This window comes from Tenrec ecaudatus, chromosome 10 (assembly GCF_050624435.1).
Source record: "Tenrec ecaudatus isolate mTenEca1 chromosome 10, mTenEca1.hap1, whole genome shotgun sequence".
NCBI lineage: Eukaryota > Metazoa > Chordata > Mammalia > Afrosoricida > Tenrecidae > Tenrec > Tenrec ecaudatus.
Genome location: NC_134539.1, coordinates 157628960 through 157656397, shown reverse-complemented (window position 1 = coordinate 157656397; position 27438 = coordinate 157628960). Strand labels below are relative to the sequence as shown.

The 27438-nt window shown below is 62.0% G+C and overlaps 2 protein-coding genes and 1 pseudogene across 7 annotated transcripts; 1 reads left to right on the top strand and 2 right to left on the bottom strand.

Annotated features, from left to right (window-relative positions):
* The first annotated feature begins 1773 nt into the window (after positions 1 to 1773).
* On the top strand, positions 1774 to 18312 carry CEP131 (centrosomal protein 131). 6 transcript variants are annotated; one of them, XM_075562339.1, is made up of 26 exons: positions 1774 to 1894; positions 3416 to 3609; positions 5094 to 5188; positions 5578 to 5692; positions 5929 to 6056; positions 6621 to 6734; positions 7077 to 7217; positions 10034 to 10148; positions 10492 to 10608; positions 10709 to 10853; positions 11374 to 11444; positions 12044 to 12214; positions 12431 to 12616; positions 12822 to 12947; positions 13033 to 13158; positions 13441 to 13557; positions 13914 to 14016; positions 14466 to 14667; positions 14914 to 15021; positions 15109 to 15226; positions 15503 to 15577; positions 16380 to 16522; positions 16809 to 16986; positions 17074 to 17228; positions 17969 to 18029; positions 18133 to 18312. In XM_075562339.1, the coding sequence occupies exons 2-26, from the start codon at positions 3430 to 3432 to the stop codon at positions 18205 to 18207; spliced, it is 3165 nt and encodes a 1054-aa protein (XP_075418454.1). In that variant the 5' UTR covers positions 1774 to 1894; positions 3416 to 3429; the 3' UTR covers positions 18208 to 18312. The 6 variants fall into 6 exon arrangements, with proteins under 6 accessions (XP_075418454.1, XP_075418453.1, XP_075418452.1 ...); XM_075562338.1 differs by having other exon boundaries at positions 11341 to 11444; XM_075562337.1 differs by having other exon boundaries at positions 11341 to 11444; positions 13426 to 13557.
* LOC142460532 (small nucleolar RNA SNORA5) lies at positions 15342 to 15447 on the bottom strand (annotated as a pseudogene).
* Positions 18313 to 24953: 6641 nt separating the features above from the next.
* On the bottom strand, positions 24954 to 26674 carry PVALEF (parvalbumin like EF-hand containing). The gene is made up of 4 exons (XM_075560157.1): positions 26569 to 26674; positions 26064 to 26199; positions 25751 to 25866; positions 24954 to 24997 (listed from the first exon to the last, which is right to left on the bottom strand). Exons 1-4 carry the CDS (start codon positions 26672 to 26674, stop codon positions 24954 to 24956), a joined length of 402 nt encoding a protein of 133 aa, XP_075416272.1.
* Between the last annotated feature and the right edge of the window lie 764 nt (positions 26675 to 27438).

Here is a 27438-nt window from a genome sequence, read left to right as displayed (position 1 = left end):
ATTGACAACAGATTATGTAACTACCACACTGACCATCACACAAAAGCCCACAAGCCCAGAGCACCCCTGTTAACTGTGCCAGATGGGAGACCCCCACTCCCTCCTGCTGGTGATGGGAGCATGCATCGGCACAGGGGATCCCAGAGACACTGCCCCCTGGTGCCCTTGCCTTGGTTCCTACTCAGCAACCACAGAACAAACTGCCCAGCGCTGTGCCAGCCATCCTCTGTGTCAACCCATCCTGTGGAGGGCCTTCCTCTTTTCTGCTGCTCCCTCCATTGCCAAGCGTGATGCCCCTCTCCAGGCCTGGTCTCTCCTGACGACACATCCAACATACATGGAAGGAAGTCTCACCACCCCTGCCCGCAAGGAGCGTTCTGGTGTACTGACCCAGGGACAGAGTTGCTTGTTCTTGGCGGAAATCCACATTCCTCTCCGTTTGCTCTGCCTGCACAGTCATCCAAATGCACAAGTCTGTCCTACTGACATGCAGCAAGAATGGCTCATGGTTATGGCGTCCTGCTGGACTCAGACTTACCCTACAGAGCAGGGTAGGATCTGCCCACTGCGGGTTTCTGAGACGACTCCTCACAGGAGTAGAAAGCCCCGTCTCTCTCCCCATAGCAACATAAAGAGCTGCAGCAGGAGAGACTGTAGGCCAGCAGTTTGCAACCTGTGGGTCACAACCCCTTTGGGGTCCAACAGCCCTTTCACAGGGGTTGCCTGATTCATAACAGTAGCAAAATGACAGTGATGAAGTAGCAATGAAAATAACTTTATAGTTGGGGGTCACCATACCATGAGGAACTGTGTGAAAGGGTCATGCCATTAGGAAGGTTGAGAACCACTACTCTAGGTTCCAAGGCTGCCTAGCCTGCAAATTCACATGTGACGAAGGGGAAGGAATGGGCCCAGGACCCAAGGGTGCAGACAGAGGGGCCGGTGTGGAATTGTGCCCCTGCCCAAGTCCCAACCCTGCACACCCAGGAGCCCAGGATTCCCTGGAGACGGGAAGCACACGGGTGGTGGTGGGACCAACGGTCTGAGCATTACAGGCGCTGGACTATCGAGTCATCCGTGGGTGTGGGGACCCACCTGCCCGGCAGCATGGGGAGGACGTACAGCGGGTGCAACTCCCGTGAGAGACTGGGTGTGCAGGGCAGGAGCGCAGAGGTTCCCTGGGTAAGGAAGAGCAAGGTCAGAGGGCAAGCAGGAAGGTGGGAACCACCGTGCAGTGCAGGGACCAGAGGCCGCAGCAGCCTCGCACCTAGGCCCGCAGAGGGTGGTTGAGGCGAAGGGATGGCTCCCTCCGTTGAAGCACATCGCAAGGCTGCCCTGCAAGCGGGGCCCCGGCACCCCTGCCCACGGGAGAGCGGGGCCAGGCCCGCCCCGGGGTCCTGAGTGGGCACGCCCCGACAGGCCTCCGCGATGGACCGCGCATGCGACGCTCTCTCTTCTTGCCTCTGGCGGCTAGGCTGCACCGGTTCCGCTCCCTTCCTACCCGGTCCAATCTGCAGCCCGCGTTCGCCCTAATGCCCCGCCTCCGTCGTGCCCGCCCCTTTTCTCCACGTCCAATCAACAGCCAGAGTTTGCCCCAGGGTGTCCAATGCGCAGCCCGCCTCCTCCGCCTCGATTTCCACCCCCCCACCCAACTCTCTGAAGCTCCTCCCACCCAGTACCTCCTGACGGACAGCTAAGCAACCCAATAAGCTCTCGGGCTGGCCTCAGCGGGTGGTCCCAGGGCCAATAGGGACGCGGTGGGTGGAGCCTGTTGGTTGCTAGCCGCCGCCTGGCCGCCCGAGTGTCGCGGGAGTCGCGGAGGCACAGCCAGGGCGCGCGGATGGGAGGTGCGGCCTGAGGCCTGGTCCCGGCTCGTGGCTCCCGGGCGGTGCAGGTGAGGCGGGCCGGGCGGCGAGCGGCGGGCGTGGCTCGTAGTCTACCGAGACGTGGCCGTCCAGCGCCGGTCACCTCTTCATCCAGGCCGGGCCTGGCGGTTCCCATGGCAAGCGCCGTGTTTATGGTTCGAGCTGGCGGTTGCAAGTGTTAACCCAGCCGCTCTCCGAGGGTGGGATGCCCAGGGCGGGATGTCCAGCGAGGCTGGCCAGTGCCCCAGACCAGGGGCGGTGGAGTTGCAGCACCACCGGTAACGCATGCCCCTAGCCGGGGGCCTTGCCGACTTGACCCCGCTGGTGATCATCAGTATCCCAAGTGCCAGCTCATGACCCTCACTGCCCATCCAGGCGCTGGCTGGGCCACTTGCCGCCCCGGGGCTGTGCCTCACTAGGAACCCCATAAGAAGGAAGGGGTCAATGGTCAGAGCGTGGGGTGGGGGCTCCTTTGCGGTATGAGGGACTGGCAGGTACTGAGTTTGAGGGGAGCAGGAAAGCACTTCACGGATAGGTGGGGGACCAAGTTGCAGAAACAGGGTCTGTCCTGGTAGGTCACTGGAGGGGCGGGCTTTCTTCCCAGTGCCCAAAGGCCAGTGGAAGGAGTCAGCAGGGCAATGCAGGGAGAGCCCTGGAGAGCACACACTCCGCTGCTCACCGCAAGGTTAGAAGTTCAAGTCTGCCCAGAGGTGCCTCTTCAGAAGGCCTGGTGACATGCTTCTGAAAGTCAGCCACTGAAACCCTAGGGGCACAATCCTCGACACGGGTGGGGTGGGGTGGGGCACCTGAGTCAACTCCATGACAACTGGTTGGCATGACCCGACACCGTCAGGCTGTGATGGGCAGTGGGGGGAAGCCCTGATGTGCTCGGAGGGCTCCAGCTACAGAGCCTCACACCAGCAGGCAGAACACATCTGAGGTGGCTCTTGGGGGGCTGGCTGGGTCACGGGGATGTGGAGGTACCATCCAGGTTGGTGATGTGAGCTGGGGGTCAGGACCTGTCTGGGCAAGAAGCACAGGTGTGGGCCCCCCCCCCCCCCGCAGCTGCCAGCAGGTGGGTGGTCAGTGGAGGTGGAACCTAAGCATCGGCAGAGGATGGCAACTGTGGGCTGAGAGGCCTTTAGGAGGTGACCTGGGGGCCCTTTGGGTGCTGAGCTGGGGGCCTGTGGGTGCTGGGCTGGTTGATGCAGAACTTCCTGGGTTGAGTCCTGTTAGAACAGCCACACCTGCCAGGGCTCCCGTGCACTGAGCTCCCAGCCTCCCATCAGCCTCCCATCACAGGGGAAGAAGGCATGGCTTCAGAGTCACATATGCATGTGGGGGGACTCCAGGGAGGTACCCCACTTGCCCTGCGTACCTGGATCTCGGCCGAGGAGAAGGCTGCCCCAGAGTGAGGGCATTGGGCGGAAGACAAGCCCTGTGCCCTGGCCTGGCAGCAGGCAACGTTGCCTTGGTGGCTCCGTGGGTGCCAGGCGTCTACCACAGTTCCTGGGAGCACCCCTGACCACCTCCCTTGCTTTGTGTTCCAGTCCACCTCACCACAATGAAGGGCGCCCGGGCCTGCAGCGGTGCCCCTGAGGGCAGCCCAGACTACATGGACCTGAGCCTGACCGGCCTGCCCCTACCCATGTCCAGACGCCCCAATAGCGCATCGGCCACCAAACCCCTGGCTCGCTCCATCTCTGTGACCGCTGGCAGCAGCGAGCCCAGGAGGAAGGTGCTGGTGAGTGCCCCGCCCGGCTGCCCCACTGGGCTTCCTATTAGCTGAGGCAGAAAGAGCTGCCTGGCTGTACTGTTGCTATCAGAGACTTCACCTTCGAGCAACTTTAGAAAGAGTTAGGTGAAATTTACAGTGCCTCCGGAACCCCTCACCTGCCCCCCTGGTAGTAACACTTCACATGAGTGGGGCAATTTTTCACCCGGGTCCCCCGTGTGAAGCTCCATCCTGGATCAGTCCACGCCAGACTCACACGCCCAGCTTTCCCTCAGTCTGCCTGGCACATTCTGGACGCTGATGCCAGAACAGTGCTGAGGGCTGGTCGCCTGGTGTAGGCGGTCCTCGCTGGGGGCTGCCCCACGTTTGTCCTCATGGTTGGGCAGGTAGCCAATTGGGGGCGGGTGGGGGGGGTGCATGTGCCACTCCATGTTGCTGCTGGCCTTGGGTGGAGGCTCTACTCTCCCAGAGTGGCCACAGCAATGTGACTTTCAGGCGGGAGGCGCCTTGAGCAGCCCCCACTAACAGGGCCAGGGACGCCTCCTCTTCGGTGGAGAGCATGGGTTGGCGGCTCCCGAGGTCTCCCTGCCCCGCTGAGATGGCTCTGGCCTGAGGCTCTCGCTGCCCCTCCGTGATGACGGGGCGGCCCCTTGCTCCCCAGTCTGTCCTGGCATTCTGTGGGCTGCTTTTTGGCGTTTTTGTAAAGGGCTTTGTCAGCTAGCTGTGGACAGACTGCGGGGCGTGCCCTTGTCAAGCGCCCAGTGTGGTGATGCCTGGGTAGCAGGAAAGCCTCTTGGCACCGTGAATGAGCCAGCCACTGAGCAGCAGGCCTGAGCGTGAGGATGGGCCACCCTGTCCTGCTGTAGGGGGTCGCGGAGCCGGCTCGAAGGCGGCCCGTCCTACTGTACGGGGTCTTGGAGCCGGCTCGAAGGCGGCCCGTCCTGCTGTACGGGGTCTTGGAGCCGGCTTGAGGGCGGCCCGTCCTGCTGTACGGGGTCTTGGAGCCGGCTCGAGGGCGGCCCGTCCTGCTGTACGGGGTCTGGGAGCCGGCTCGAGGGCGGCCCGTCCTGCTGTACGGGGTCTGGGAGCCGGCTCGAGGGCGGCCCGTCCTGCTGTACGGGGTCTCGGAGCCGGCTCGAGGGCGGCCCATCCTGCTGTACGGGGTCTTGGAGCCGGCTCGAGGGCGCCGAGCAGCAGCAGGCAGCTCTCTGGCTTCACATTTTGCGCATCGAGCTCTGGCCGTCTGTTGAAGAAGCAGCTCCCTCACAAAGAATTTCTCCCATGTTTCTGTGTGGAAGCACCCTATTTCCACGCTCTCAGGCCAGTGAGCTGATTGCAGCTGGTTTGTGCCATGGTGTGAGGAAGGGGTTCTGGCTCACTGGCTTGTGTGTGAGTGTCCAGCTGTCCCAGCACCACTTGCCCTGTGCCGAGGGCGGGCGTGCAGAGCCCACCCCCGCCTCTGCCCCTTCAGCTGCTGTCTCCCCTTTCTGCAGGAGGCCACGGGGCCCGGGAGTTCCCGTGCCATCAACAACCTTCGAAGATCTAATAGTGCCACTCAAGTCAGCCAGCCGTGGACTGGCCCCCCCAGGTAACCTTTGACCCCCAGGTAGCCCCTCGGCAGGCGACTCAGGAACCCCCCTGAGCCCTCTGGTAGCCCTTGCCTCCCTCAGGTTGGAAGCATTCTTAGCCTCATTTCAGAGATGGGTGAGATGTGTCCTGGGTCAGTCTCCAGTGGGCAGTGGGTCTGGGCCCTGCCTATCCAGCCTGCCTTGCTCCTCTGCAAATTTAGGCTGCCAGGCCTCCCGCACTGGCTCCTGGTACGTGGGGGAGGGAGGGTGGAGGCAGCAGATGGCTACATGGGAAGTACTTGGCCCCCCAGTGTCCTGGTCAGCGAGGCTCTAGTCTCCCAGTGTCCTGGGGAGCTCTGTGGGCTGCGGTCAGCAGACATACTTTTCTGCCTGCCGTCCCTACACACAGGTCGGCGGAGACCCCTGACTTCCTGGCCCTCTTTGAGAGCAGTGCTGTGGGGAGGAAGAGGCCAGCCAGCCTGGGCCTCGCTCCGAGCCGGCAGGGAGCCACGTGGCATGTCCTGGTGAGGCCCTGGCTGGGCAGAGGACATGGACAGAGTGGCAGGGAGGGGGCATGGCATGGTGGGGTATGGGGGGGTGAACCCAGCTCTCTGGATTCCCCCTTCTGCAAGGGGAGGGGCCACGGGTAAGGAGAGCGGGGTTTTACCCACCCTGGTAGGAGGAGTGCGGGGGAGGCCTGGGTGGCAGGAAAGGGCACCCCATCACCCCTGTGTGCTTGAGAGTCTTCCTCTGTACACAGGATGACGAGCCCCCAGAACTCACCCTGGCGCCAGGTGCCTGCAGCCCCACCGCCCCCACCCCGCCGGCTGGCCTGAGGAAGAGGGAATGCATGGTGACCCTGGCCCCCAGCTTCACTGCCAACAACAGGTGTGACAGGGCCGACCGGGCCCCCTGCCTCCTGAGCATGGGCCCTAGTGGTTGGGAGAGAGGGAGCGAATGAAGGTCTTTGTTGGAGTGAGGGAGGACCCTGGGGGGGTTGGGGGGAGAGGCTAGCTGCCATTTGAAGAGGGTTGGGTTCTGGCTTGGGGGCTCAGATGGTGACCCCTGGGGCCTTAGCTCCTCAGCTTTTCCCTCCTGAAACCTGACCTGATGCTTCAGGTGTGTGGTGCAGGTGACAGGAGGTTCTAGGATTTCCAGACCCGTCTCTGGAGAGTAGGTTGCCATGGGGTGCCCAGCTGCCTCTGAGGCTGGGGGAGAGGGGCAGTTTAGGGCAGAGGCCCAAGCCAGAGCCAGCAGGGAGAGGTCGCCATGGTCCTGCTGACTGGGCTGCAGGCTGAGGTGGCATCCACATGGGTGAGGACCGGGACTGAACACAGTGGGGGGGAGGGCCTGAGAGCTGCTGTTGGAAGTGAGTCTCCTGGGGGTCCGCAGCCCTGGGCCACCACCAGCCCTCCATCCCCTCCCGCTGAGCTGAGGCCCTTGTCTCTGCAGAAGCAACAAGGGCGCCGTGGGCAACTGTGTCACCACCATGGTACACAACCACTGCCCGCCTGCCGACAGGGCACCCCCACCCAAGAGCTCCAACCAGACGGCGCCCTGCCTCAAGTAAGGCCAAGCAGGGACTCTACCCGGGGCCGGGGGCTTCCCCCATTGCACTACCCTCTCTGAGACCCTGTACCCGTGGCTGGCCTGGCCTGCATGCTGGGGCCCCAGGCTGTGGGGGAATTGGGGGATTCACCTTCAAAGGACTGTGGAGTACCAGTGCTCTGCACCTGACACCAGAAGCTCCCTGAGCCCCGGGCCCACTCTGGAACTCTGTGGCTTCAAGAGTCCGCCATTGCCCCCACCCTGGGCCCCCCATGGCTGGGACTGTTGATGTCCAGGCTGCACAGGCTCAGGTGCCACTGCACCCGGGGTAACTCGGCCTGTTCTGCCCTTGCCTGTCAGCAACATCATGAAGGCAGCCACCGACGAGGGTGCCGGGGGCACCGGCCTCCGGAAGCCGCAGAAGAACACGACTGTGACAGCCAGGAGCAGCACCGGGGCCCCGGCCCGGAGGACGGAGGTGACGGAGGAGGAGGCCGAGAGGTGACCGCAGGCACTGAGACAAGGGCTCAGAATATGGGGCCAGTGGGAGTGGGGCCTAGGGCTCCACCGAAAAGGTGGGGTTGAATGTCAGCTTGGAGGAGCCTGGATGTCAGAGTGGAACTGCAGAGGATTTCTGGTGACTGGGTTTTTGGAGTACCTTGTTTATGCACAAATGAGACATTTTTTTTTCCCCCAAACCACAAGGTCCCTGGTGCATTCGCTTCCTATAAGACCAGTACACGTGGGCACGGTGTGTGCAGAGGTAGTCCTCCGTGAGCAGTATACGTGGGCGTGCTGTGTGCAGAGGTCGTCCTCTGTGAGCAGTACACGTGGGCGTGTTGTGTGCAGAGGTCGTCCTGCGTGAGCAGTACACGTGGGCGTGCTGTGTGCAGAGGTCGTCCTCTGTGAGCAGTACACGTGGGCGTGTTGTGTGCAGAGGTCGTCCTCCGTGAGCAGTACACGTGGGCGTGCTGTGTGCAGAGGTCGTCCTGCGTGAGCAGTACCCGTGGGCGTGCTGTGTGCAGAGGTCGTCCTGCGTGAGCAGTACACGTGGGCCTGCTGTGTGCAGAGGTCGTCCTCCATGAGCAGTACACGTGGGCGTGCTGTGTGCAGAGGTCGTCCTGCGTGAGCAGTACCCGTGGGCGTGCTGTGTGCAGAGGTCGTCCTCTGTGAGCAGTACACGTGGGCCTGCTATGTGCAGAGGTCGTCCTCCGTGAGCAGTACACGTGGGCACGGTGTGTGCAGAGGTCGTCCTCCTTGAGCAGTACACGTGGGCGTGCTGTGTGCAGAGGTCGTCCTCCGTGAGCAGTACACGTGGGCGTATGGTGTACAGAGATCGTCCTCCTTGAGCAGTACACGTGGGCGTGCTGTGTGCAGAGGTCGTCCTCTGTGAGCAGTACACGTGGGCGTGTTGTGTGCAGAGGTCATCCTCCGTGAGCAGTACACGTGGGCGTGCTGTGTGCAGAGGTCGTCCTGCGTGAGCAGTACCCGTGGGCGTGCTGTGTGCAGAGGTCGTCCTCTGTGAGCAGTACACGTGGGCCTGCTATGTGCAGAGGTCGTCCTCCGTGAGCAGTACACATGGGCGTGCTGTGTGCAGAGGTAGTCCTGCGTGAGCAGTACACGTGGGCACGGTGTGTGCAGAGGTCGTCCTCCGTGAGCAGTACACATGGGCGTGCTGTGTGCAGAGGTAGTCCTGTGTGAGCAGTACACGTGGGCACGGTGTGTGCAGAGGTCGTCCTCCGTGAGCAGTACACGTGGGCCTGCTGTGTGCAGAGGTCGTCCTGCGTGAGCAGTACACGTGGGCATGCTGTGTGCAGAGGTCGTCCTGCGTGAGCAGTACACGTGAGCGTGCTGTGTGCAGAGGTCGTCCTGCGTGAGCAGTACACGTGGGCATGGTGTGTGCAGAGGTCGTCCTCCGTGAGCAGTACACGTGGGCACGGTGTGTGCAGAGGTCGTCCTCTGTGAGCAATACACGTGAGCGTGCTGTGTGCAGAGGTCGTCCTACGTGAGCAGTACACGTGGGCATGGTGTGTGCAGAGGTCGTCCTCCGTGAGCAGTACACGTGGGCATGCTGTGTGCAGAGGTCGTCCTCCGTGAGCAGTACACGTGGGCACGGTGTGTGCAGAGGTCGTCCTGCGTGAGCAGTACACGTTGGCGTACTGTGTGCAGAGGTTGTCCTCCGTGAGCAGTACACATGGGCGTGCTGTGTGCAGAGGTCATCCTCCGTGAGCAGTACCCGTGGGCGTGCTGTGTGCAGAGGTCGTCCTGCGTGAGCTGTACACGTGGGCACGGTGTGTGCAGAGGTCGTCCTCCGTGAGCAGTACACGTGGGCGTGCTGTGTGCAGAGGTCATCCTCTCTGAGCAGTACACCTGGGCACGGTGTGTGCAGAGGTTTCCTCCATGAGCAGTACACGTGGGCGTGCTGTGTGCAGAGGTCGTCCTCCGTGAGCAGTACACGGCGTGCTGTGTGCAAAGGTCGTCCTCCGTGAGCAGTACCTGTGGCACGGTGTGTGCAGAGGTCGTCCTCCGTGAGCAGTACACGTGGGCGTGCTGTGTGCAGAGGTTGTCCTGCGTGAGCAGTACACGTGGGCACGGTGTGTGCAGAGGTTTCCTCCATGAGCAGTACACGTGGGTACGGTGTGTGCAGAGGTCATCCTCCGTGAGCAGTACACGTGGGCGTGCTGTGTGCAAAGGTCGTCCTCCGTGAGCAGTACCTATGGCACGGTGTGTGCATAGGTCATCCTCCGTGAGCAGTACCTGTGGCACGGTGTGTGCAGAGGTCGTCCTCCGTGAGCAGTACACGTGGGCGTGCTGTGTGCAGAGGTCGTCCTGCGTGAGCAGTACATGTGGGCCTGCTGTGTGCAGAGGTCGTCCTCCGTGAGCAGTACACGTGGGCGTGCTGTGTGCAGAGGTCGTCCTCTGTGAGCAGTATACGTGGGCGTGTTGTGTGCAGAGGTCGTCCTCCATGAGCAGTACACGTGGGCATGGTGTGTGCAGAGGTCATCTTGCGTGAGCAGTATGTGTGGACACAGTGTGAGCCAAACGATGTGGATGTCTAGCCTTCTCTCTACAGGTGCCTTGGGGTGAGCTCAAACACTGGCCTTTGGGCTACCCTCTGAGTGAGTTCATGTTGGGCACCACAGGGACTGCTGTTCCTTCTGTCTTCCTGAGTGGTGCCCACTGGGCAGGTTGCCCACTTCTCTATCTAGTGGGCCTTTGGGTGGCTGCCTTCCTTCTGAGGGCCTGGGCCTACAGGACATCCTTCTGCAGAGTGGGGGACCGCACTCCACCCCTAACCTGAGCCCACCCTCTGGCAGGTTCATTCACCAGGTGAACCAGGCCGCCATCACCATCCAGCGCTGGTACCGCCACCAGGTGCAGCGCCGAGCGGGAGCAGCTGGCCTGGAGCACTTGCTCAGGTCCAAGCGAGAGGTCAGTGTCAGTGCCCAGCCTGAAGGCGGGGTCAGAGGCCAACAGCTCAGGCCCAGCGCGTGGGAGGAGCCCAGTCAGAGGTGGGGTTGAGTCCCTTGTGCCTGAGGCAGGTGGAACCCCATTTCCCTGACTGGGTGGCAGTATTCACAAGACGCTGTCAGAACCTGAGTGTGGGGGTCCCAGGAGGAGTTCTGGGAAGGTGTCCTAACCTACATGTTTGGGGTCCTGCTGGGAGTGGGGGTGGGGTGGGGGTGTGCCTGCAGGCACTAGGGGCACCTGGGTGCTGCCTGGTGACCCAGGCCTGGGCTCAGGGCCCAGCCTTAGACACCTGACCCTCCTGCAGGAGCAGCGGCAGCGGCGGGCAGAGGGGAACATTCTGGAACTTGGCCAGCAGAAGGCAATGGCACGGAAGAAGGCCCGAGAGGAGAAGGCACGCCAGGCCAGGCGGGCAGCCATCCAGGTGCTGAGGACCTGCGGGTCCTGGGGCATCCCAGCCTGCTCCCCACTGGCAGCCCCTCCCTCCCTGGGCAGCTTCTCAGTGACCCCTCCACTTCCCCCAGGAGCTGCAGCAGAGACGTGCCCCAAAATCAGCTGAAGTTGAGGCCCCGCCCCCACAAGAGCCTCAAGCCTTTCCAAGGCCCAGACGGGAGCCAGCCCTGACAATGGAGGCCACAGCCCCCAGTGTGCCCAAGGCCAATAACGCGGGTGAGCATGGCCCATGGCCCCTGCCAGCTTCCTCTTCCCTCTGCCGCCTGACCCCTGCCACCACTTGCTACCCCCAGGGGCTTTTGGCCTATGTGCCATGCCCTGGTCCCCACTGATGCCCAGCTCTACCCGCATTGGAGCAGGATGTGGCCCTCAGCCACCGGTCCCCAGGGACCCTCCAAGCCAGCACCCCTGAAGACCCCCCACCTGGTTCCCCCCAGCCCTGTGCACTGCCTGCCCAGGGTATGTCTACAGGTGTACCCTGAAGTAGGAGTACCATGTACCCCAGGTGGACCCTGGGATAGGGTGTCCTGTCCCCAGGTGGACCCTGGGCTGGGGTGTCCTGTCTCCCAGGTAGATCCTGGGCTGGGGTGTCCTTTCTCCCCGGTGGGCCCTGGGCTGGGGTGTTCTATTTCCCATGTGGATCCTGGGCTGGGGTGGCCTGCCACCCAGGTAGACCCTGGGTTGAGTACCCTGTCCTCAACAGACCCTGGGAGTTGCATTGTGCTCTGTTCTGCAGGATCCAGCATCCACACCACAGGCCCCAGCTCGTCCCCGGAGCCCTGCCCCTCTGTGGAGAAAGCCCCACAGGTCTCCTGATACCCCTCCTCCTGCTTGACAGTTTTCATGGCCTGTCCACCCTAAGGCAACCCACCTAGCCCCCAGAGTTGGGTCCCTCAGGCCCAGTGGTGACCCAGCTCCCTGGGGAGACCCTGTCTCCCCATCCCCCCAACCCCAGTCCTCCAATTTCCTCAGTGGTGGGGAGAGGCAGCTTCCTGTGGAGGAGGAGCTGGGGGTCAGGTGGTGACCTGGCCCGTCTACTCTGGAGGGGCCTCTGGGGCAGAGAGGGCCTTGGCTGTAGAGCAAGTATGTGAGAGAGGGGGGCTAGAGTGAAGTGCTTCCTCCTTCCAGGGGCCTGGCAGCCCAGCTTGTAAGCAGGCTCTGCCCACTGATATCGCAGCCAGCCACAGAGATGGCCCCTCCCACCGAAGTCTCACTGTCTGGTCAGCCCTGCCCACTCAGGTCTCAGGCCATTAATGTAGTTGCCCCTCGGAATACTGAGGTCTCCGGATTCAGTATGGACTCAGGCTCTGCCTGCTGAGTCCTAGCAAGCTTGTGGGCAGATCCCTCCCACGGGTCTCACTGCTCTAGTCAGGCCCCGCCCACTTGCCTTCCCTCTCCTCCTGCAGGACTCCCATGTCCAGGACAGGGCCAGCGAAGTCCTGGGAACCGCGGGCCCCACCAAGCCCAGAGTGACCCTGGACGAGCTACTGGACACGCTTCGGCTGCTGGAGGCGGAGCCGGAGCCACTGCCCCAGCCCCCGGCCTACCACAAGGAGAAGTACGCCTGGATCGACGAGGTGAGTGTGGGAGTCTGGCTCCCCCCTGCACTGACAGGGCATCTCCTGGGATCCTGCTGCCTTGGCTGGTCATGGGACACTCAGCCACCCTCAGGAGGTATTGGCTGCAGGTTGGACAGGCCTCCTCCCAGCCAGGATGCCCACTGTGACACAGTGCCAGGCCCCCGGGCGCCAGAGGGGTCAGCTGCGCAGCCTGCTACAGCCTGGTCCCTGCAGGAGGAAGCCAGCAGCCCCCTGACCGCAGACAACCTGGAGAAGCTGGGGCAGCTCAGTGCGCCCCTGGGCGGCCCACCCGACGATGGGACCCTCCTCTCCGAAGCCAAGCTGAATAGCATCCTGAGCTTCCTGGACGAGATGGAGCCGTCGGCGCGGGAGCGGCCGGCTGTGGGCCCCCAGTGGGAGGTGTGTGGTGGGCAGCCCCAGGAGCCCACGATGGGCCTTGAGTCTGGATGGCCCCTGCTGGGCAGCCTTGTCACCACACCTTCCAGTAAGACCTCTCCCTGTGAGGACCTGGCATGCTTCCTTGAGCCAAGGGAACTCCCTGCTGGCCCAGAGGCCTGGCTCCTGGGTCCAAGGTGACAGTGACCCTGTCTGCCCGGTCCCGTAGGGGCTGATGCTAGGGGCAGAGCTGGCTAGTCTGGAGTGCGCGTCGGCAGGGACCACGGCGGTGATGCGGCTACGGCTGGAGATGGAGGAGAAGCGGCAGGCGGTGGCGCTGCTGCAGCAGGCCCTGGTACGGGCCCTGGGCGGGGGCACGCTGATGTGTGGGAGGGGTCACGGGGTGTGGGTGCGGAACTCCCAGCATGGCCTCCCTGCAGGCACAGCAGAGAGCCCTCACGGCTAGGCAGGTCAAGGAGGCGGAGCAGGAGCTGCGGCGGCAGCTGCGGCAGCAGAAGGACCACTATGAGGCCACCATCCAGCGGCACCTGAACTTCATCGACCAGGTGAGCGGCCCTAGGGAGGTGGGGCCGGGACTCCTCCCCCTTTCCCCACCTCCTTGGGGCTGCCCACTCTACCAGCACCTCCTCCAGGAGGCTAGGGACCCGGAAAGGGTGCTGACCTGCCTGTGCGCCCTACCTGCTCCTGCCCCCACCCACTCGCCCATCCCAGCCCAAGGTCCTTCCATAGACTGGCAGGGACCCAGCGAGCGTCACGGCAGGGTGTTGTGTGGGAGTGGGGCCCTGTGGGGGAGGGCCCTAATCAGCGTGCAGCACCCTCCGCGGCAGCTGATCCAGGACAAGAAGGCCCTGGGGGAGAAGTGTGAGGCCGTAGTGGCTGAGCTGCGCCAGGGGGACCGCCGGTGGAAGGAAAAGGAGGCCCAGATGCAGGCGCAGCATGAGCTGGTGAGCCCGCCCCGCCCCACTTTGGCGGTCCATGGACACGCCACTCCTAGCTTGCCATAACTGGGAGGCCCACTTGCTGGTGCTGGATGGGAGCCCGCCCCAGGCCCCAGGACAGCAGGCTCTGCCACTGTGGAGGCTGCTGGATACCCACAGAGGAGCAGCCTCTTGCTCCTGCTGCTGGGGAAGTGGGGGGGGAGGCATGCCCTCTGCTGACCCTCCAAGTGATGGGGGGGGTGCGGTGTGTGCCGTGTGTGTGTGTGTGTGTGTGAGACTTTGCCAGGTGGGCCTGAGTCCCCGAGTGGAGGCTGGTGGTCTGCGGTCCTCGGCTGTGTCCCACCCTCACCCCTGCCTCCCAGGAGCTCAAGAAGCTCCGGGAGCTGACGCGAGCCTCCGAGAAAGTCCGCCGCGAGAGATGGGTCCAGGAGAAGACCCGCAAGATCAAGGAGCTCACAGTCAAGGGTAGGGGGGTGGGGCGGCGAGAACCACTTGCTGGGGGGGCCAGTAAGCCCAGCCAGACAGTGTCCGGAAAGTTGTGGAGGGGCCTGAGCCCCTCGGGATGCAGGGGGAGGGGACAGACAGCGGCAGGCTGGGGTCAACCTGCGTTTATGAGGTTCCAGGCACAGACCCGCCTTAGAGTGGCTCGGGACCGGTTCTGAGGGTTCACTGACCTGCCTGTGTCTCTGGTGACCCCTTCCTGGCTCCCCCAGGGGCCCAGAGCGGCCCTAGGGGTCCACTCCTCCGTGGCCAGGGGCTGGACGGGCCACAGCAGCCACCCTGCCCACCACGCTGCTTGCTGTGCTCAGGACTGGAGGCCAGGGTGGGCAGGTGTGAGGGCAGTTCGGGTGGCGGGGCAGGTCCGGAGGTCTGGGGTTCCAGTGGGCGGCCCCTGTAGCACAGTGCCCTTGCAGGCCTGGAGCCCGAGATCCAGAGGCTGATCGCGCAGCACAAGCAGGAGGTGAAGAAGCTGAAGAGCCTGCACGAGGCGGAGCTGCTGCAGGCGGAGGCCCGCGCTGCTCAGCGCTGTGAGCACCAGGCCGAGCAGCTGCGTGCCCGCCTGCAGCAGGAGCAGGAGGCCCTGGGGCAGCGTGAGCGCGAGCTGACCCAGCAGCGGTGCGTCCAGCCGGCTGGGTGGGGAGGTGGCTACAGGCTCCCCGCGGTTTGGGGTACAAGCCCCTTGGGCAGGACACTGGAGGCTGGTGCCCCCTGGCGTCCACCTGTTTCTGGGACACGTGGTGTGTGGGGGGGTGCACTCCGAAACGTGGCCCTTGCGCGGACCGCGATGGGGACGTAGGGTAGGGGCCTCAGGGAAGCAGCCCCAGCCCTGAGCATCCACTGCTGCCCTGTCCGTCCCCGCAGCTTCGAGCAGCACCTGGAGCAGGAGCAGCGGGCGCTGGAGCAGCAGCGGCGGCGGCTCTACAATGAGGTGGCAGAGGAGCGGGAGCGGCTGGGCCAGCAGGCAGCCAGGTGCCGCCCCGGGCGGGGTGCCGAGGTGAGGTCGGCGGGGCCCTGTGGCCCGCTCGCTGACCGCGCCCCCCCCCCCCCCCGCCCCAGGCAGCGCGCCGAGCTGGAGGCCCTAAGGCAGCAGCTGGAGGAGAGCGGGGTGGCTGCAGGCCGGGCCTTGCGGGCAGAGTGTGAGAGGACGGCGGAGGAGCAGGAGCGTCGCCACCAGGTCCCCCGTGTCTTTACATCCCCCATGCTCCCCTGTGTCCCATGTCCCCCTGTGACCCCACATCCCCTGCCTGCACCTAGGACTGTCCAGGTCTTTTTGTTTGGTTTTTTTTTCTCACTGTCTGTAACAAAATGTATCCCTGAGGCTCAGAAGAGGAATGGGGCCCATGCGTTACAGTGTCTCTGGCAGCCTTTTGGGGCTGGGCTTTGTCTTTGCATGCCAGGCCCCTTCAGTTCTGGGGACATCCAGGCACCGACTCTGTCACCTGTTCCTCAGGCGGAACTGCAGGCACTGAAGGACCAGCTGGAGTCAGAGCGGCAGACTTGGGAGGCCAGCTCTGCCAAGAAGGAGGTGGGGGCCTTGGGGCAGGCGGGGAGAAGGGCCGGGGGCCCGCTGTGCCACCAGGGTTGGGGCTGGGCCTGGCATGGATGGCCAAGCCAGCAAGTGTGGGCGTGGTCCAGAAGTTCCCCAGATGCCCCAACCGCACCAGAGCCCCCGAAGATGAATTGTGGATGCCCCCACTATGGTGCCCCCCCCGGAGGAGTCTGTAGAAGCCCCCTTCCCATGTCCTGCTGATGGCTGGCCAATTTGCCTGGCAAGTCTTGGAGGCTTGCCTGTTTTTAATATCTCGTTGCTGTTGGCGACATGCATTCGGAGCAAGGGTCCCAGACGTACACTCGGGGACGCCTGTCGCCCCAGAACATCCTACGCAGTCTAGTCTGGACAGCCTGGGTCTGAATCCTGCAGATACCCCCTGAGCTGGGGGTGCACATCTGTGCGCACACACCTGCAGCTCACTGTCTGTCAAGTTAATTCCTTACTGGGTGCCAGCAGAGGCTCTGCTGGTGCGGTTTCAAGGGGGATCTCCCCCTCCCAACCTGCTGTCCCCCTCCACCCTCCACAGAGGGACCTGGAGTCTGGGGCAGCCCTGGGCTGTGTGCCCATGCCGCCTGCCTGTGTGAGCAAGTATCTAGCCTCTGCCCAACCCAGGGGCCACTACCCAGTGTCCCCTGAAGGCCCCCTGAGTCCCCCTCTCCTGAAGAACAGCAGGGAGAGGGGTCGAGAGCCCCTCCATCCCCCTCCCAGGTGCTCTGAGTGTGCTGCCAGCCTCCAATCCTCTCGGTGACACTGCCGCCCTTGCCTGTACCCCCAGGAAGCCTGGCTGCTGAGCCGGGAGCGGGAGCTGAAGGAGGAGCTCCGGAAAGGCCGGGACAAGGACATCGAGCTGGTCATCCGGCGGCTGGAGGCCGACATGACACAGGCCCGGGAAGAGGTGGAGCGAGCTGCCGACAGCAGGTGAGTGTGGGAGTAGTGCTGGCCAGGGCACTGGGGAGCTCCCGGATGCCTGGTGGCAAGGGGTGGGGCATGGCCATCAGTGGAGGGGAGGGAGGAAGGCTTTAGGAGGGGGACTTGGGGGACGTGGCAGCTGCATCAGGTAGAATCTGGCAGTGGAGGTTAACAGCACACTTGGTCAGTCCAGGGTGTCGAGGGTGGGGTCGCGGTCAGTGTGTGGCTGCCTGGTGGGTAGGGCCAAGTTGTCGTGGGTACCTGGCTGGGCACCCCAGGACTGACTCTCCCTCAGGGTGCTGCGCCTTCGGGACCAGTTGGAGGCGGAGCGGCTGGAGCTGGTGCAGTCAGAGCGGCGGCTGCAGGGCCGGTGCTCGGAGCTGCAGAGCCGCCTTGGGGAGGCCGAGGGCGAGGCTGGGCGACTGCAGGGACTGCTAAGGCAGAAGGAGCGTGCGCTGGAGGATGCCAGGGCGGTGAGTGGGCGGTGGGCGCCCCACCTTGGCCCTGGGACCCCCTGCAGCAGCCCAGGCTCAGCCTCCACTTCCACTCCCCATGCTCAGGAGAACGAGCAGCTGGCGGCGGGGCCAAGTGGTCAGGCAGCCCGGCAGTTTGCGGAGCAGCTGGCCGCTGCTGAGGGGGAGAGCCAGCGTCTGCGGGCTGAGCTGGGGCGCCTGGCGCGGGAGAAGCAGGACGAGCTGGAGGAGGTGCACCGCAGGTCAGGGGACGCTGCGCCAGGCGGGCCCCAGGGGAGTGGACGCTGGTGGGGGTACACTGCCGGTCAAGGGGACGCTGCTGGGAGCGTCCCCTAGGGGAACAGACGCTGGGGGGGCATGCATCGCATGTCAGAGGGATGCTGCTTGGGGCATACCCCAGAGAAGCTGGGGGGTACAAAACTGGTCAGGGGGACGCTGCTGGGGGTATACCCCAGGGGAGTGGATGCTGGGGGGATACACCGCCAGTCAGAGGGATGCTGCTGGGGGCATACCCCAGGGGAGTGGGCACTGGGGGGGTACAAAACTGGTCCGGGGGATACTGCTGGGAGTGTACCCCAGGAGAGTGGACGCTGGAGAACATACCCCAGGTGAAGGGGCCACTGTAGGAGAGCATATCCCAGGGAAGGGGCACTGTCAGGGCCATGCCCAAGGGGAGGGGACACTAGAGGCACGTACCCACGGGACAGAGAGGGATAGGAGCGGACTTCAGCACCTCGTGGACGGTCAGTTGCAGAACTGGACTGTGTTGGAGAAGGGGGAGGGTCCTGTGGGATCCTCTGGGGCCCCAGGGCATAGACTGGTGGCATAGCATGTCCAAAGACTGGCTGCCCACTACTCCCGGGACCCCTGGCTGCCTTGGTGTGCCTTGGGGTCTCAGCCCTGCTGCCAACAGCCCAGCACAGGGTCAGCAGTGCCCCCGCCGCCTGGCAGAACTGCACAGTCCACTGTCACATGCCCACAGGGTGAAGCTGGCCTTGGCCAGGAAGGAGGAGGCAGTCCGCACCCTCCGAGAGCAGCATGAGGTGGGTGCCTGTGGGTGGGCTCTCGGGGCGGGGGAGGGGTGTCATAGGAGGGCCTGGCAGTGAGGTCACCAGACCTGAGGCACCTGCGCGGTGTGTGTTGCAGGCCGCCGTGAAGCGCGCTGACCACCTGGAGGAGCTGCTGGAGGAGCATAGGCGCCCGGCCCCGACCGCCAAGTGACCCTCGGACATGGTCGCCAGTAGCCGCCCTGAAAGCCCTTCCTCCTCCTCACTCCCCCACCCCCAAGGCCCTCCACCATATTTTGATAGTAAAAGTGCTTTTGTAGCTGTGTACCCCATCCTTGGCTCTGGGCTGGGGCAGGGCTGGAGGCCTCCGAGGGGCCGCCAGAGGGGGACTGCAAGGGAGGGGCGTCTCAGTGCCTCCAGCTAGGCTGGCCCACCTTACCTCGCTCACCCTCCCCAGAGCACAACCCCTGTTGTCTGTCCCCAGACCTCTCAGCACCCCTCTTCTCCCTTCACCCCAAGCCCAGGCCCCACCCCACACTCAGGTGCTTGCAACCCTGGCCGCTGGATGACCCTGCCCCCCTGGGACCCTCAGGAAGCATTGCTACCAAGCACCAGTCGGACTGCCACCCAGAGCCACATGAGGGGCCCGGACGGTGGCCCGCCTGCCCCTGAGAGGGGTCTAGGCAGGTCTGCACTCTGGAGGGAGCGCTGGGCCTCCCCTCGTCCAAGCTCCCTGCTCTCCACTCCCCAGTCGCTGCAGGGCTTTCTTCAGAGACAACCTCCATTTCTCAGGGGTCTGTGAGGGAAGTGGGAGAGGGCAGGGGCGGACATCAGCCTGGGTCTTCTCACACCTGAAAAGCATTATCCTTTCTGGGTCAGCACCAGACAGACAGATGGACAGGAGTCGCTGACTCCGGCGGGCACCTCCCCTGCCTGGGTTTCACCATCCACACAGGGCAGGAACCCCTGAGGCCATGCCAGGCGAGGTCTGGCTCCCTGTGGGTGGCCTGAGTGGACTGCACTCTTTCTTAGCCTGTTGGGGGTTCGTCCAGGCCCCTGGCTCAGAGGGAGGACCCCCCAAATGCCCATGACTGTGCCCTCACCTGCCTTGGCTGCCCTGCCCCTACCCACCCCCAGAGTGGAGGGTCCCAGCAAGGCCCAGATGCCACAGCTGGTGCCCCAGAAGGACCTGGCTCCAGGCACTTGCACAGGGGGAGGTGGGGAATGGTGGTGGCAGACGCTGCTTCCTGCCCTGGCATGGATCTGAGGGGTGGGGGTGGGAAAGCGGTGCCCCCACCTCCCTCGACTGCAGCTGTTCTCAGAGAAAGCTCTGAGTCTCCCGGCTGAGGGGAGAGGCAGGTGGGGGGGGTACTTTGCAAGGAGGGAGAACTGGGGCCCCTCATTCCTTCTGTCCCCGCCTACTCGGTCACTCAGACAGTGAGCCGACTGTGGCACCCACCCTGGTCTCCATGTCCTCTGCCCTGGGTTCATTATCACAGGTATAGCAAGGACACCCTGTCCCACCCAAGTGCTGCCCATGGTGGTGGTGGCAGTGCCAGTATCCTCCAGAGGCTGCCTCCCGGTGGGTTACTTGGGCAAGTGTGTCCCCAAGAAAGGGACAGGGCATCACTGTGATCTGGGGCGAGCTGTTCGGCCCAGATTCTTAGGGCAACCCTGGCACTCCTGCGGCCTCTCAACCTTACAGCACCGTCCACTGAGGGTGGCTAGAGTCCCAGCAGCTGGACAGGCAGCCGGAGAGCTGATGGGCCCTCTGGATGCATGGAGGGAGGGGTGTAGTCGAGGGAAGGGTGTCTGGAGGCTCCATCAGCCCCGTGATGCAGTGGTTGAAGCACTCAACTACCATCCAAAAGGTCAGCTGTTCAAACCCCCTGGCTGCCATGCAGAACGATGTGGCAGTTTGTGTATAGAATCACAGCCTGGCAAACTGTCCTGTGGGGTCAGAGAGTTGGAATCAGCAAAGGCAGTGGGTGGTAGGAGGGTGGCGGGGGGCAAGTGTCTACACCCCTAGGAAGAACAAGGTGCCTGGAGGAGAGGGCACCCCCTGGCCAGGCTGAGGCAGTGTGGTTAATGCACTCTGCTTGGGGTCAGTGTGAGCCCCTGCCCACCCTCTTCCTCACAGCCAACCCTCATGGACTTTGTTCTCTTTGAAAGAAACACTTCTGACCCACAGCCCCTACCCCCCACCCCTTTTCATTTCAAGGCCGTGACCTTGTCAAAGAAGTCACTTGAGTTCCTCGTCAACCCCCGGTGTGCTCTTGTGATAACAGCCTGAGCACCCCATCAGCACCTTGCCCTTGTAGCGTAGGAGACAGATCATCAATGAGCCTGGCTCGATGGACTCCTCTCTCATTTGAGTTTAATTTTAACTTTTTATAGTCTCCTAAATGAAGGCTATGAATTTGCCTCACAGCACAGCTTAAGCTGTGATGTTGATGCATTTTCATGACTTAAATGTTCAAATTCCTTTCTAATTTCCTTGTTGGTTTCACTGATCCATGGATTTGTTTAGATCTGCATTGTTTGTCTTGTTCTAAGAAAACTACGTTACATTCCAGGTCAGAGACTATGTATCATATCAATTCTTTGAGAATTGCTCTATGACTCAACATTTGGCCAGTTAATGTTGCATACGTGCATTGAAAAATAACATCAACACAAAAAGATAAAATAATTGCTTTGTGAAAACAAAAGCAGCCAGGCAGACAAAAACCCCAGTAGAAAAGAAAGAGTGAATGAGGGGGAGGGCGGAGTGGAGACCCAAAACCCAACTGTAGACAATTGGACATCCCCTCAAAGAATAGTCACAAGGAAGAGACGAGCCAGTCGGTGCAGTATAGCACCGATGAAACACACAACCTTCCTCTAGTCCTTTGATGCTTCCTCCCCCCGCCCCACTATCATGACCCCAATGCTACCTCACAAATCCAGCCAGACCAAAGCATGTGCAAGGGTACACATAAGAGCTGGAAACACAGAGACAGATAAGCCTTTCAGGACCAATAATGAGAGTAAGGGTAAGGTGGGGGGAGAAAAGGGTAACCGATCACAATGATTGACATGTAACTGCCTCCCAGGGGGAAGGATAACAGAAAGTGGGTGAATGAAAAAGTATAAATTATCAAGGGATCATGAGGGAGGAAGTGGGGGGAGGGGGATGAAATACCAAGGGCTCAAGTAGAAAGACAATTTTGAAGATGATGGCATAGGTGCAAATGTGCTTGACGTGTTGGATGTATGGATTGTGGTAAGAGCTTTAAGAGCCCCCAACAAAATGATTTTTTTAAGAAAAGAAAGTAGAAATTAATAAAAACTAGAACAAATTTAAAACTGGCCCAAAGGGTGATCTACTTTCCCACCCCACCCCCAGAAATATTCTAATAAAAATTATCCATTCCAACAACACCCACTGCATCCCCATCAGGACATGAAGAGAACCAGGCCAAGACGGAAGATGTCTCACATGGCCCTGATTTAAAGGAGAAACAAGAACTGCAGATGCCACTGAAGCAGAACAGCAAAGTCCAGCTAAAGTCGTCACACCCCTTCTCATGAGCTGTGATTAGGAATCTGGTAGTTACATCATCTGGGGTCAATTTGAGACTTAAGAGTGAAGAGGTGGAGTTTAGCCTGTCCATCAGGTCGCAGCTTGATGACCTCATTTGGAGGCGCTAAGGAGATAAATAGCTCTCTGTGACACGTTACTGATAACCAGCTTGGTGGAGATAGATTCATGGCAGCCAGAGCCCTGGAGCTAGAGGAGCCACGTGGAGACCCACGGCAGCGCTGAGTTCCTTCTACCACCACGGGATCCACAAGACTTTACTCCCATTGGGCTGTGATCTTCTGCATTCGGTGTCATTGCATGGCTGTGTGAATCTATAGAATTTATGGACTAGTATTGACAGATGGGGTAATGTCAGACTTATGGACTTGATCTGGGCTGGGATGTTTTCTTAATATACAATTGCTCTTGTATAGAAATATATCTCGTATACACATATGAAGTGTCTGAATTTGTTTCTCTAGTCTACCCGGACTCACACCGAATCTGATGAGACACCAAAATAAAAGCTAAAACAAATGGCCAGAGGACCTCTGTCGAAGCATTTGACCGCAAAGGCATTCCAGCTGAAGCAGACTCATCTCAGAGGAAGGCAGAGCAAATTGGTCACTTCTGAATGGCTGACTGACTAGCTTCCCCAAGGGAGACTCCCTCCCATCACGTCGTCATCGTTGTCATCTACAGCCGTTGGATAGAGTCCTATCTGTTTACTGATTAATTCATTGTGGCTGCCAAGTCTTCTGAATCCTTAGGGATTCCCTTCCCACCCATTCTATCCGTTGCTCTGAGAGAAAGGTTTACACTTCCCACCATGATCATGAAGCTCATGTTGGCTGACTCTTTTTTGGGTAACAAATCCACAATTGTACTTATCTGCTTTCCCACCAGTTGAAATCCCTGAGGGGTACAGCATCACATGGACTCTGTGTGCACTGGTCTTCACAGGCAGGGTGCTACAGAATTCAGCTTGGACCATGCCACTGTTTCCATGGCAGGCGGTGCCTTTGCCAGGTGACTGGCTTTGTTAGGTTCACTGTCCAGAGTCACTGTGTTGTTCTTTGCTTTGTGCACGTAAGCACATCTCTTGCCTAAATAAAATTCCGTTTCATTTTGGGCATAAACACCTCTGATTTTAAGAAGAGCCACGCGCTCCCTCTGGTTCCAGAGACTCCCCGTTTATAGCTTGCCACAAAGGCCTTGGACCAGAACCTTCCAGCAGGTCTCCCGGGCTCCCTTGTGACAGACTAAAGTGAGCGGACTCACTTTGTTTGCTACGTCTTGAGGCTATGTTCCTTGGTGAGTGCATATTTTAAGTTGGTGCCTTGACCTTTGACTCAGTGTTCCTTGTGACCCCTTGCAGTGATCATTGCCTGCAGTCACTCTGGCCTGGAAGCCACTTTACCTGGTGCCAGTTTTGCGTATCACTTCACCCTTGGCATTTGCAAGTGTGAGTTTGCTGTCCTTTTCCTGCCTACCTCTCTGTGGGCTTTCTCAGGGCGCCCTGGTGGCATAGTGCTCACCCGTGGGCTGCGATCAGCAAGATTGGGCATTTGAGACCATGTGTGGTCTTTCTTATGGCTCATGGTTGTCGCCAGGAGCCCTGGTGGCATAGTGCCTTCAAGCCGAGAAGTTGGGCATTCAGTGAGTTGGGCCCCACTCCGTGGGACAAAGATGGGGCAGTCTGCTTCCATCAAGACTTGGAAACCCCCAGGGGTCAGTTCTGTGCCGCCTTGCAGGGCTTACTAGGGGCTGGAATCCACTCGGACACCATGTCATTTGCTGAGCCTGCTCTAGAGGGCTTGCTTCTGCCCATGGTGGGCAGCTAGGATGGGCAGGGATGAGCAGATCCTCCGGGACTGGCCAGGGGTGCAGATGGACTCCAGCCTCCATGAAAACCCACTTACACCCACCCACTAGCCCACGCTTTGAGAGGTGACCACTGCTAGTGGCCACTTGGGAACCTCAAAGTCCCCTCCTTGACAGACCCCGAGCACAGGATGGCCAGGCACCTCGGTCAGCTCCCCATATGCTCGGCTCCTCACCCATGGGCCCCCATTCTTCTCCGGGCTCTGCCCCCTCCCCACCGTCCTGCCTGTGCCATTCTTCCCCGGGCTGCCCGCCCCCCTCCCACCGTCCTGCCTGTGCATGTGCCAGGCAGGGGGGAAGGCTGCGGTCAGCTCGGGGGACCTGGCCTATGGAGAACCTCGCCAGGACCAGATGTCTGAGCCGAACTGCCGGAGACGAGGCTGCGGATCGCACCAGTCTGAGGGCCCGAGGCAGGGTGTGCGTGAGGCAGGGCTAGGAGGCTGAGGTCAGAGAGGTCCTGGGGAGCCTCAGTCCACAGACCCAGCCCCTCTTTTCAAAGGCACCGGGGCTGCTGGGTGGGGAAGGAACTGCTGACGGGTGGAGGTGGGCTGACAGCTGGCAGGCTCTCACCCACTGCCCCTCAGGGAGCGGTGGTGTGGCCACATGGTGAGGGACTGGCTGGGCAGAGTCAGGCTGGGATGGGTGTGTCCGGCCTGCCTCGGCCACTGCAGAGAAGCAGTGCTGGCCATAACCGGGTCCCAGCCGGGGCTCCCGACTGCAGGTGTCCTCAGGGCAGTGAGCAGCCTGGGGCGTGACAGCCCAGCACAAGGTCCTGACTGCCAGGTGCTTGGGTGATGAGGGCTTGTGGCCTGTCCGTCCCTAAGAGCTGAGCTCTGGGTATGTCTGGCAAGTGGGTGGAGGAGACACACAGGTGGCCCAGGCAGGGCCACAGGTGGGCATGCTGGGTGGGTGGGTTGACCTGGTGGCTAGTGGGGAGCCTTCATTCTTTGACCGGTCAGGGGGCTCACGAGTTGCCCTAGCCAAGAAGGGGGTAGGGTGCCTGGGAGGAGGGCCAGGTGTCATCTGGGGGATGGCAGGTGGGCAGCTGGGCCCCATGTGTGGGACTGAGTAACCAGGAGAGGAGGAGCTGTCCTGGGGGACTGCGGAGATTGGGGAGGTGAAGAGACAGCTGTCTGAGATTGTCTCCAATCGCAAGCACGGGGCACCCATGCAGCAACTGGGGAGGGGTCCTCAAGGGCTTCCCTCCACACTCAGCCTGAGAGCAAGGTGCTGAGAGGGCAGGGTGGGGCCCTGGTCTCAGGAGTGCTGGTCACACTGGTGGGCCAGAGGGTGGGACCAGGACAGGGGCAGGGCAGAAGGCACCTCCTCCCACCTTCCATCCCGCCCCCCCACACACACACCACTTGGGGCTTGGGCACAGCAGCCTTTATTCAGCGTCTCTGTCCCAGACAAGCCTTCCCATGCCTGCCACCTCCTCCGGCTCTCCAGCACCCACTCCCCACGCAGGACCCAGCGGTGACGGGGGATCGGCCGGGCCAGGGCCGGCGCCACTACTTCTTGGGAATCTTCTCCTTTGTGATCAAGTCAGAAAATTCTAGAGTGGGAGACAGATTCCTGATCACTAAGCCAGGCTTCGGGCCCACCTGCCCCATACACTTGATGGGCGGGCCTAACAGCCCGGCGGAGGCCAGCCCTGGCAGGGACGGGGGACAGAGCCCAGTGTCAACAGTGATGGCTCCTCCTGTCCCCTGGCAGAGGTGGCAGTGATCTCCGTGGAAGCACAGGGCTCTGGGGACCCTCTGGACTCCCCACCAGAGCCTCTGAAGAGGTGCTCCTGGGGAAACTGAGGCACCAGGAGGCTGTGACCTGAGTCCCCGGCGAACCCCTTGCCAGGCTGCCCTCTGTGAAGCCCATGGGCTCCGAGTTGGGGTCTCCTGGGGACAAGGTGACCCAGCACGGCGGCATGGCTGGCCTCAGCACATCGGGGTCCCCTGTGAGCTGGCTGAATGCTGCCCCTGGGCCCCTCCCCTGCTCGGAACTCCAGGTCCTCCAGCAGATGGGGAAGGGGTGTAGCGGGGATCCAGGTCCCCAGGATGGTTGTGGGAGGGTCCTGGGGTCCCCCAGTTCCAGTCCTTCCAGGCAGTCCCTTCAAGCAACATGCCCTGTCCCCAGCCACTACTTATGGTCCCACTAGGCCCCGAGACCGCCCTGGGACTCAGAGTTGCCCTCTGGAGAATGGGTGTATGTGGCTGCAGATGCAGAGAATCCTAACCAGTGAAGGCCAGACTGGCCATGGGGGAGGCCCAGGTCAGAGGCTGGGGTCCTACCGGACCCCTGTTGCCCCCACCTTCAAAGTTGATCCTTCCGTCCCCGTCCGAGTCAGCCGCCTGGATCATGGCTTCCGCCTCCTCGTCTGTCAGAGGCGCGGTCGGCCCGCTGCTGGGGATGGTGGACAGGATGTACCTAGGGGAGTGAGATGGGGTAGGGGGTGTGTGTGAGTCTGCTACAGGACTGTGGCAGCTGGGGGCGCAGGATCTGGCTGCTTCCAGTGCTGGTTTCACAGATGGAGATGGAGGCCCTTGGAGGAGGGCGCCGGCAGTGGGGCCCTCTGGGCAGGGGCCCTGGGCTGGGGCAGGGGGACTGTGGGGGCCTGGCCTTACTTGATCTCATTCCACTCGATGAAGCCGCTCTTGTCCTTGTCCAGCGTCTGGAAGGCCTTCCGGATGACCGTCTCCAGCTGCCCCGTGGCCTGGAACTTCTGCATGTACTCGAAGAACTTGAGGTAGTTGAAGGAGCCTGGTGGTGGGTGTGTATGTATGTGTGTGTGTGTGTGTGTGACAGGCTGGTCAGGGGGGCAGCCCTGGCCGGGACCCACTCTCACACTGGTCCTATCAGCCTTCCCTTAGCCCCCTGCCCCACACAGGCCTCAGCATGCTGGGACATCAGTCTAGGGAAGGGGCCCACCTCCACCCCCACCCCCACCCCAGGCCCTTTGGTAGGCCTTGCTGGGGGATCCGGGTGCTGCTGGGCGTGCTGTGCCTAGGGGGTTGTGCAGAGAGTTGGGGAGCTATGCCTTCAGTGGCACCATGCCAGGGAGGGGTGTGTGCTGTGATGGAGAGCTGAGCAGGGCGTTGCTAGTCTTGGGGGGCTGGGCTGGGGTGGTACCGTGGTGCCTCATGTCCGAGGGCAGCAGCTCAATGTCCTTGTCTGACAGGGACGTGCCCATGGCCAGCGCCATCTTCTTCATCTGGGAGGAGAACTCCTCATCCATCCTGCCTGGGGGGTGAGGGGTGCTGTGAGGGTCCACCCCAGGCACCCCGGCCCAGGTGGGGTTCTGAAGGACTGGAGCAGGGCGGCAGGCCCGTGCCGCCTCAGGCCACGGAGGGGGCCTGCTCCCCTTAGCCCCTCCCTTGGTCACTGGTCCACCAAGGGCATTGTCTCCAGGCCAGAGAAGAAGCAATGGGGGGCCCGAGATGGTCAGTGCCCTGTCCAGCAGGCCCCACCCAAATTGGAATGTTCTCTGACCTTTAAGGCCATTCAAGAAGCTACCTCCTCCAGGCAGCCACCCTGGTGGCCCTGGGGCACACCCGCATCTGTGACTCCAGGGCCAGGCTAAGACTTCGGCCGCAGGCGCCCAGACCCCAGGCCAGCCGTAGCCATCGTCCTGAGGGGGCTGCTCTACCCTGCCCTGCAGAGAGTGTGCTGGGCACCAGTGTCTGCCCAGAGTCTGGTGTGAAGGGTGTGAGCTGGGGCGAGACTCCCCACATTCTCAGCCTGCCACGTGCCACCCTAACCCCCAGCCTGAGCAGGGACAGCCTGGACCCTCCCACACATTGGCTGGGGTGGGGGTTGGGGCAGGTGCAGGCTGTATAGGTGTCCATCCCTCTGTGGGGCTCCTGGTGCTGAGGTGGGATTCCGGCCAGCCAGGAGGTGGGTGGGAGTCTGGGCCCAGCAGGGTTGCATGGGGATGGGGGTCAGGCCATCCTGTGCCCCTCTGCAGGGCTGCATGTGCGGCCTGACCAGCTCTCAGGTTGC

Excerpts from the sequence above, each read along its gene's own strand:
- CEP131 (XM_075562334.1), top strand. The coding sequence starts at position 3,430 with ATGAAGGGCGCCCGGGCCTGCAGCGGTGCCCCTGAGGGCAGCCCAGAC. Across the intron at positions 3,610-5,093 it reads AGCCCAGGAGGAAGGTGCTG|GAGGCCACGGGGCCCGGGAG; the intron begins GTGAGTGCCCCG and ends CCCTTTCTGCAG. Across the intron at positions 15,022-15,108 it reads CTGGGCCAGCAGGCAGCCAG|GCAGCGCGCCGAGCTGGAGG; the intron begins GTGCCGCCCCGG and ends CCCCCGCCCCAG.
- PVALEF (XM_075560157.1), bottom strand. The coding sequence starts at position 26,674 with ATGGATGAGGAGTTCTCCTCCCAGATGAAGAAGATGGCGCTGGCCATG. Across the intron at positions 26,200-26,568 it reads CTCGGACATGAGGCACCACG|GCTCCTTCAACTACCTCAAG; the intron begins GTACCACCCCAG and ends ACCCACCACCAG. Across the intron at positions 25,867-26,063 it reads ATCGAGTGGAATGAGATCAA|GTACATCCTGTCCACCATCC; the intron begins GTAAGGCCAGGC and ends TCACTCCCCTAG.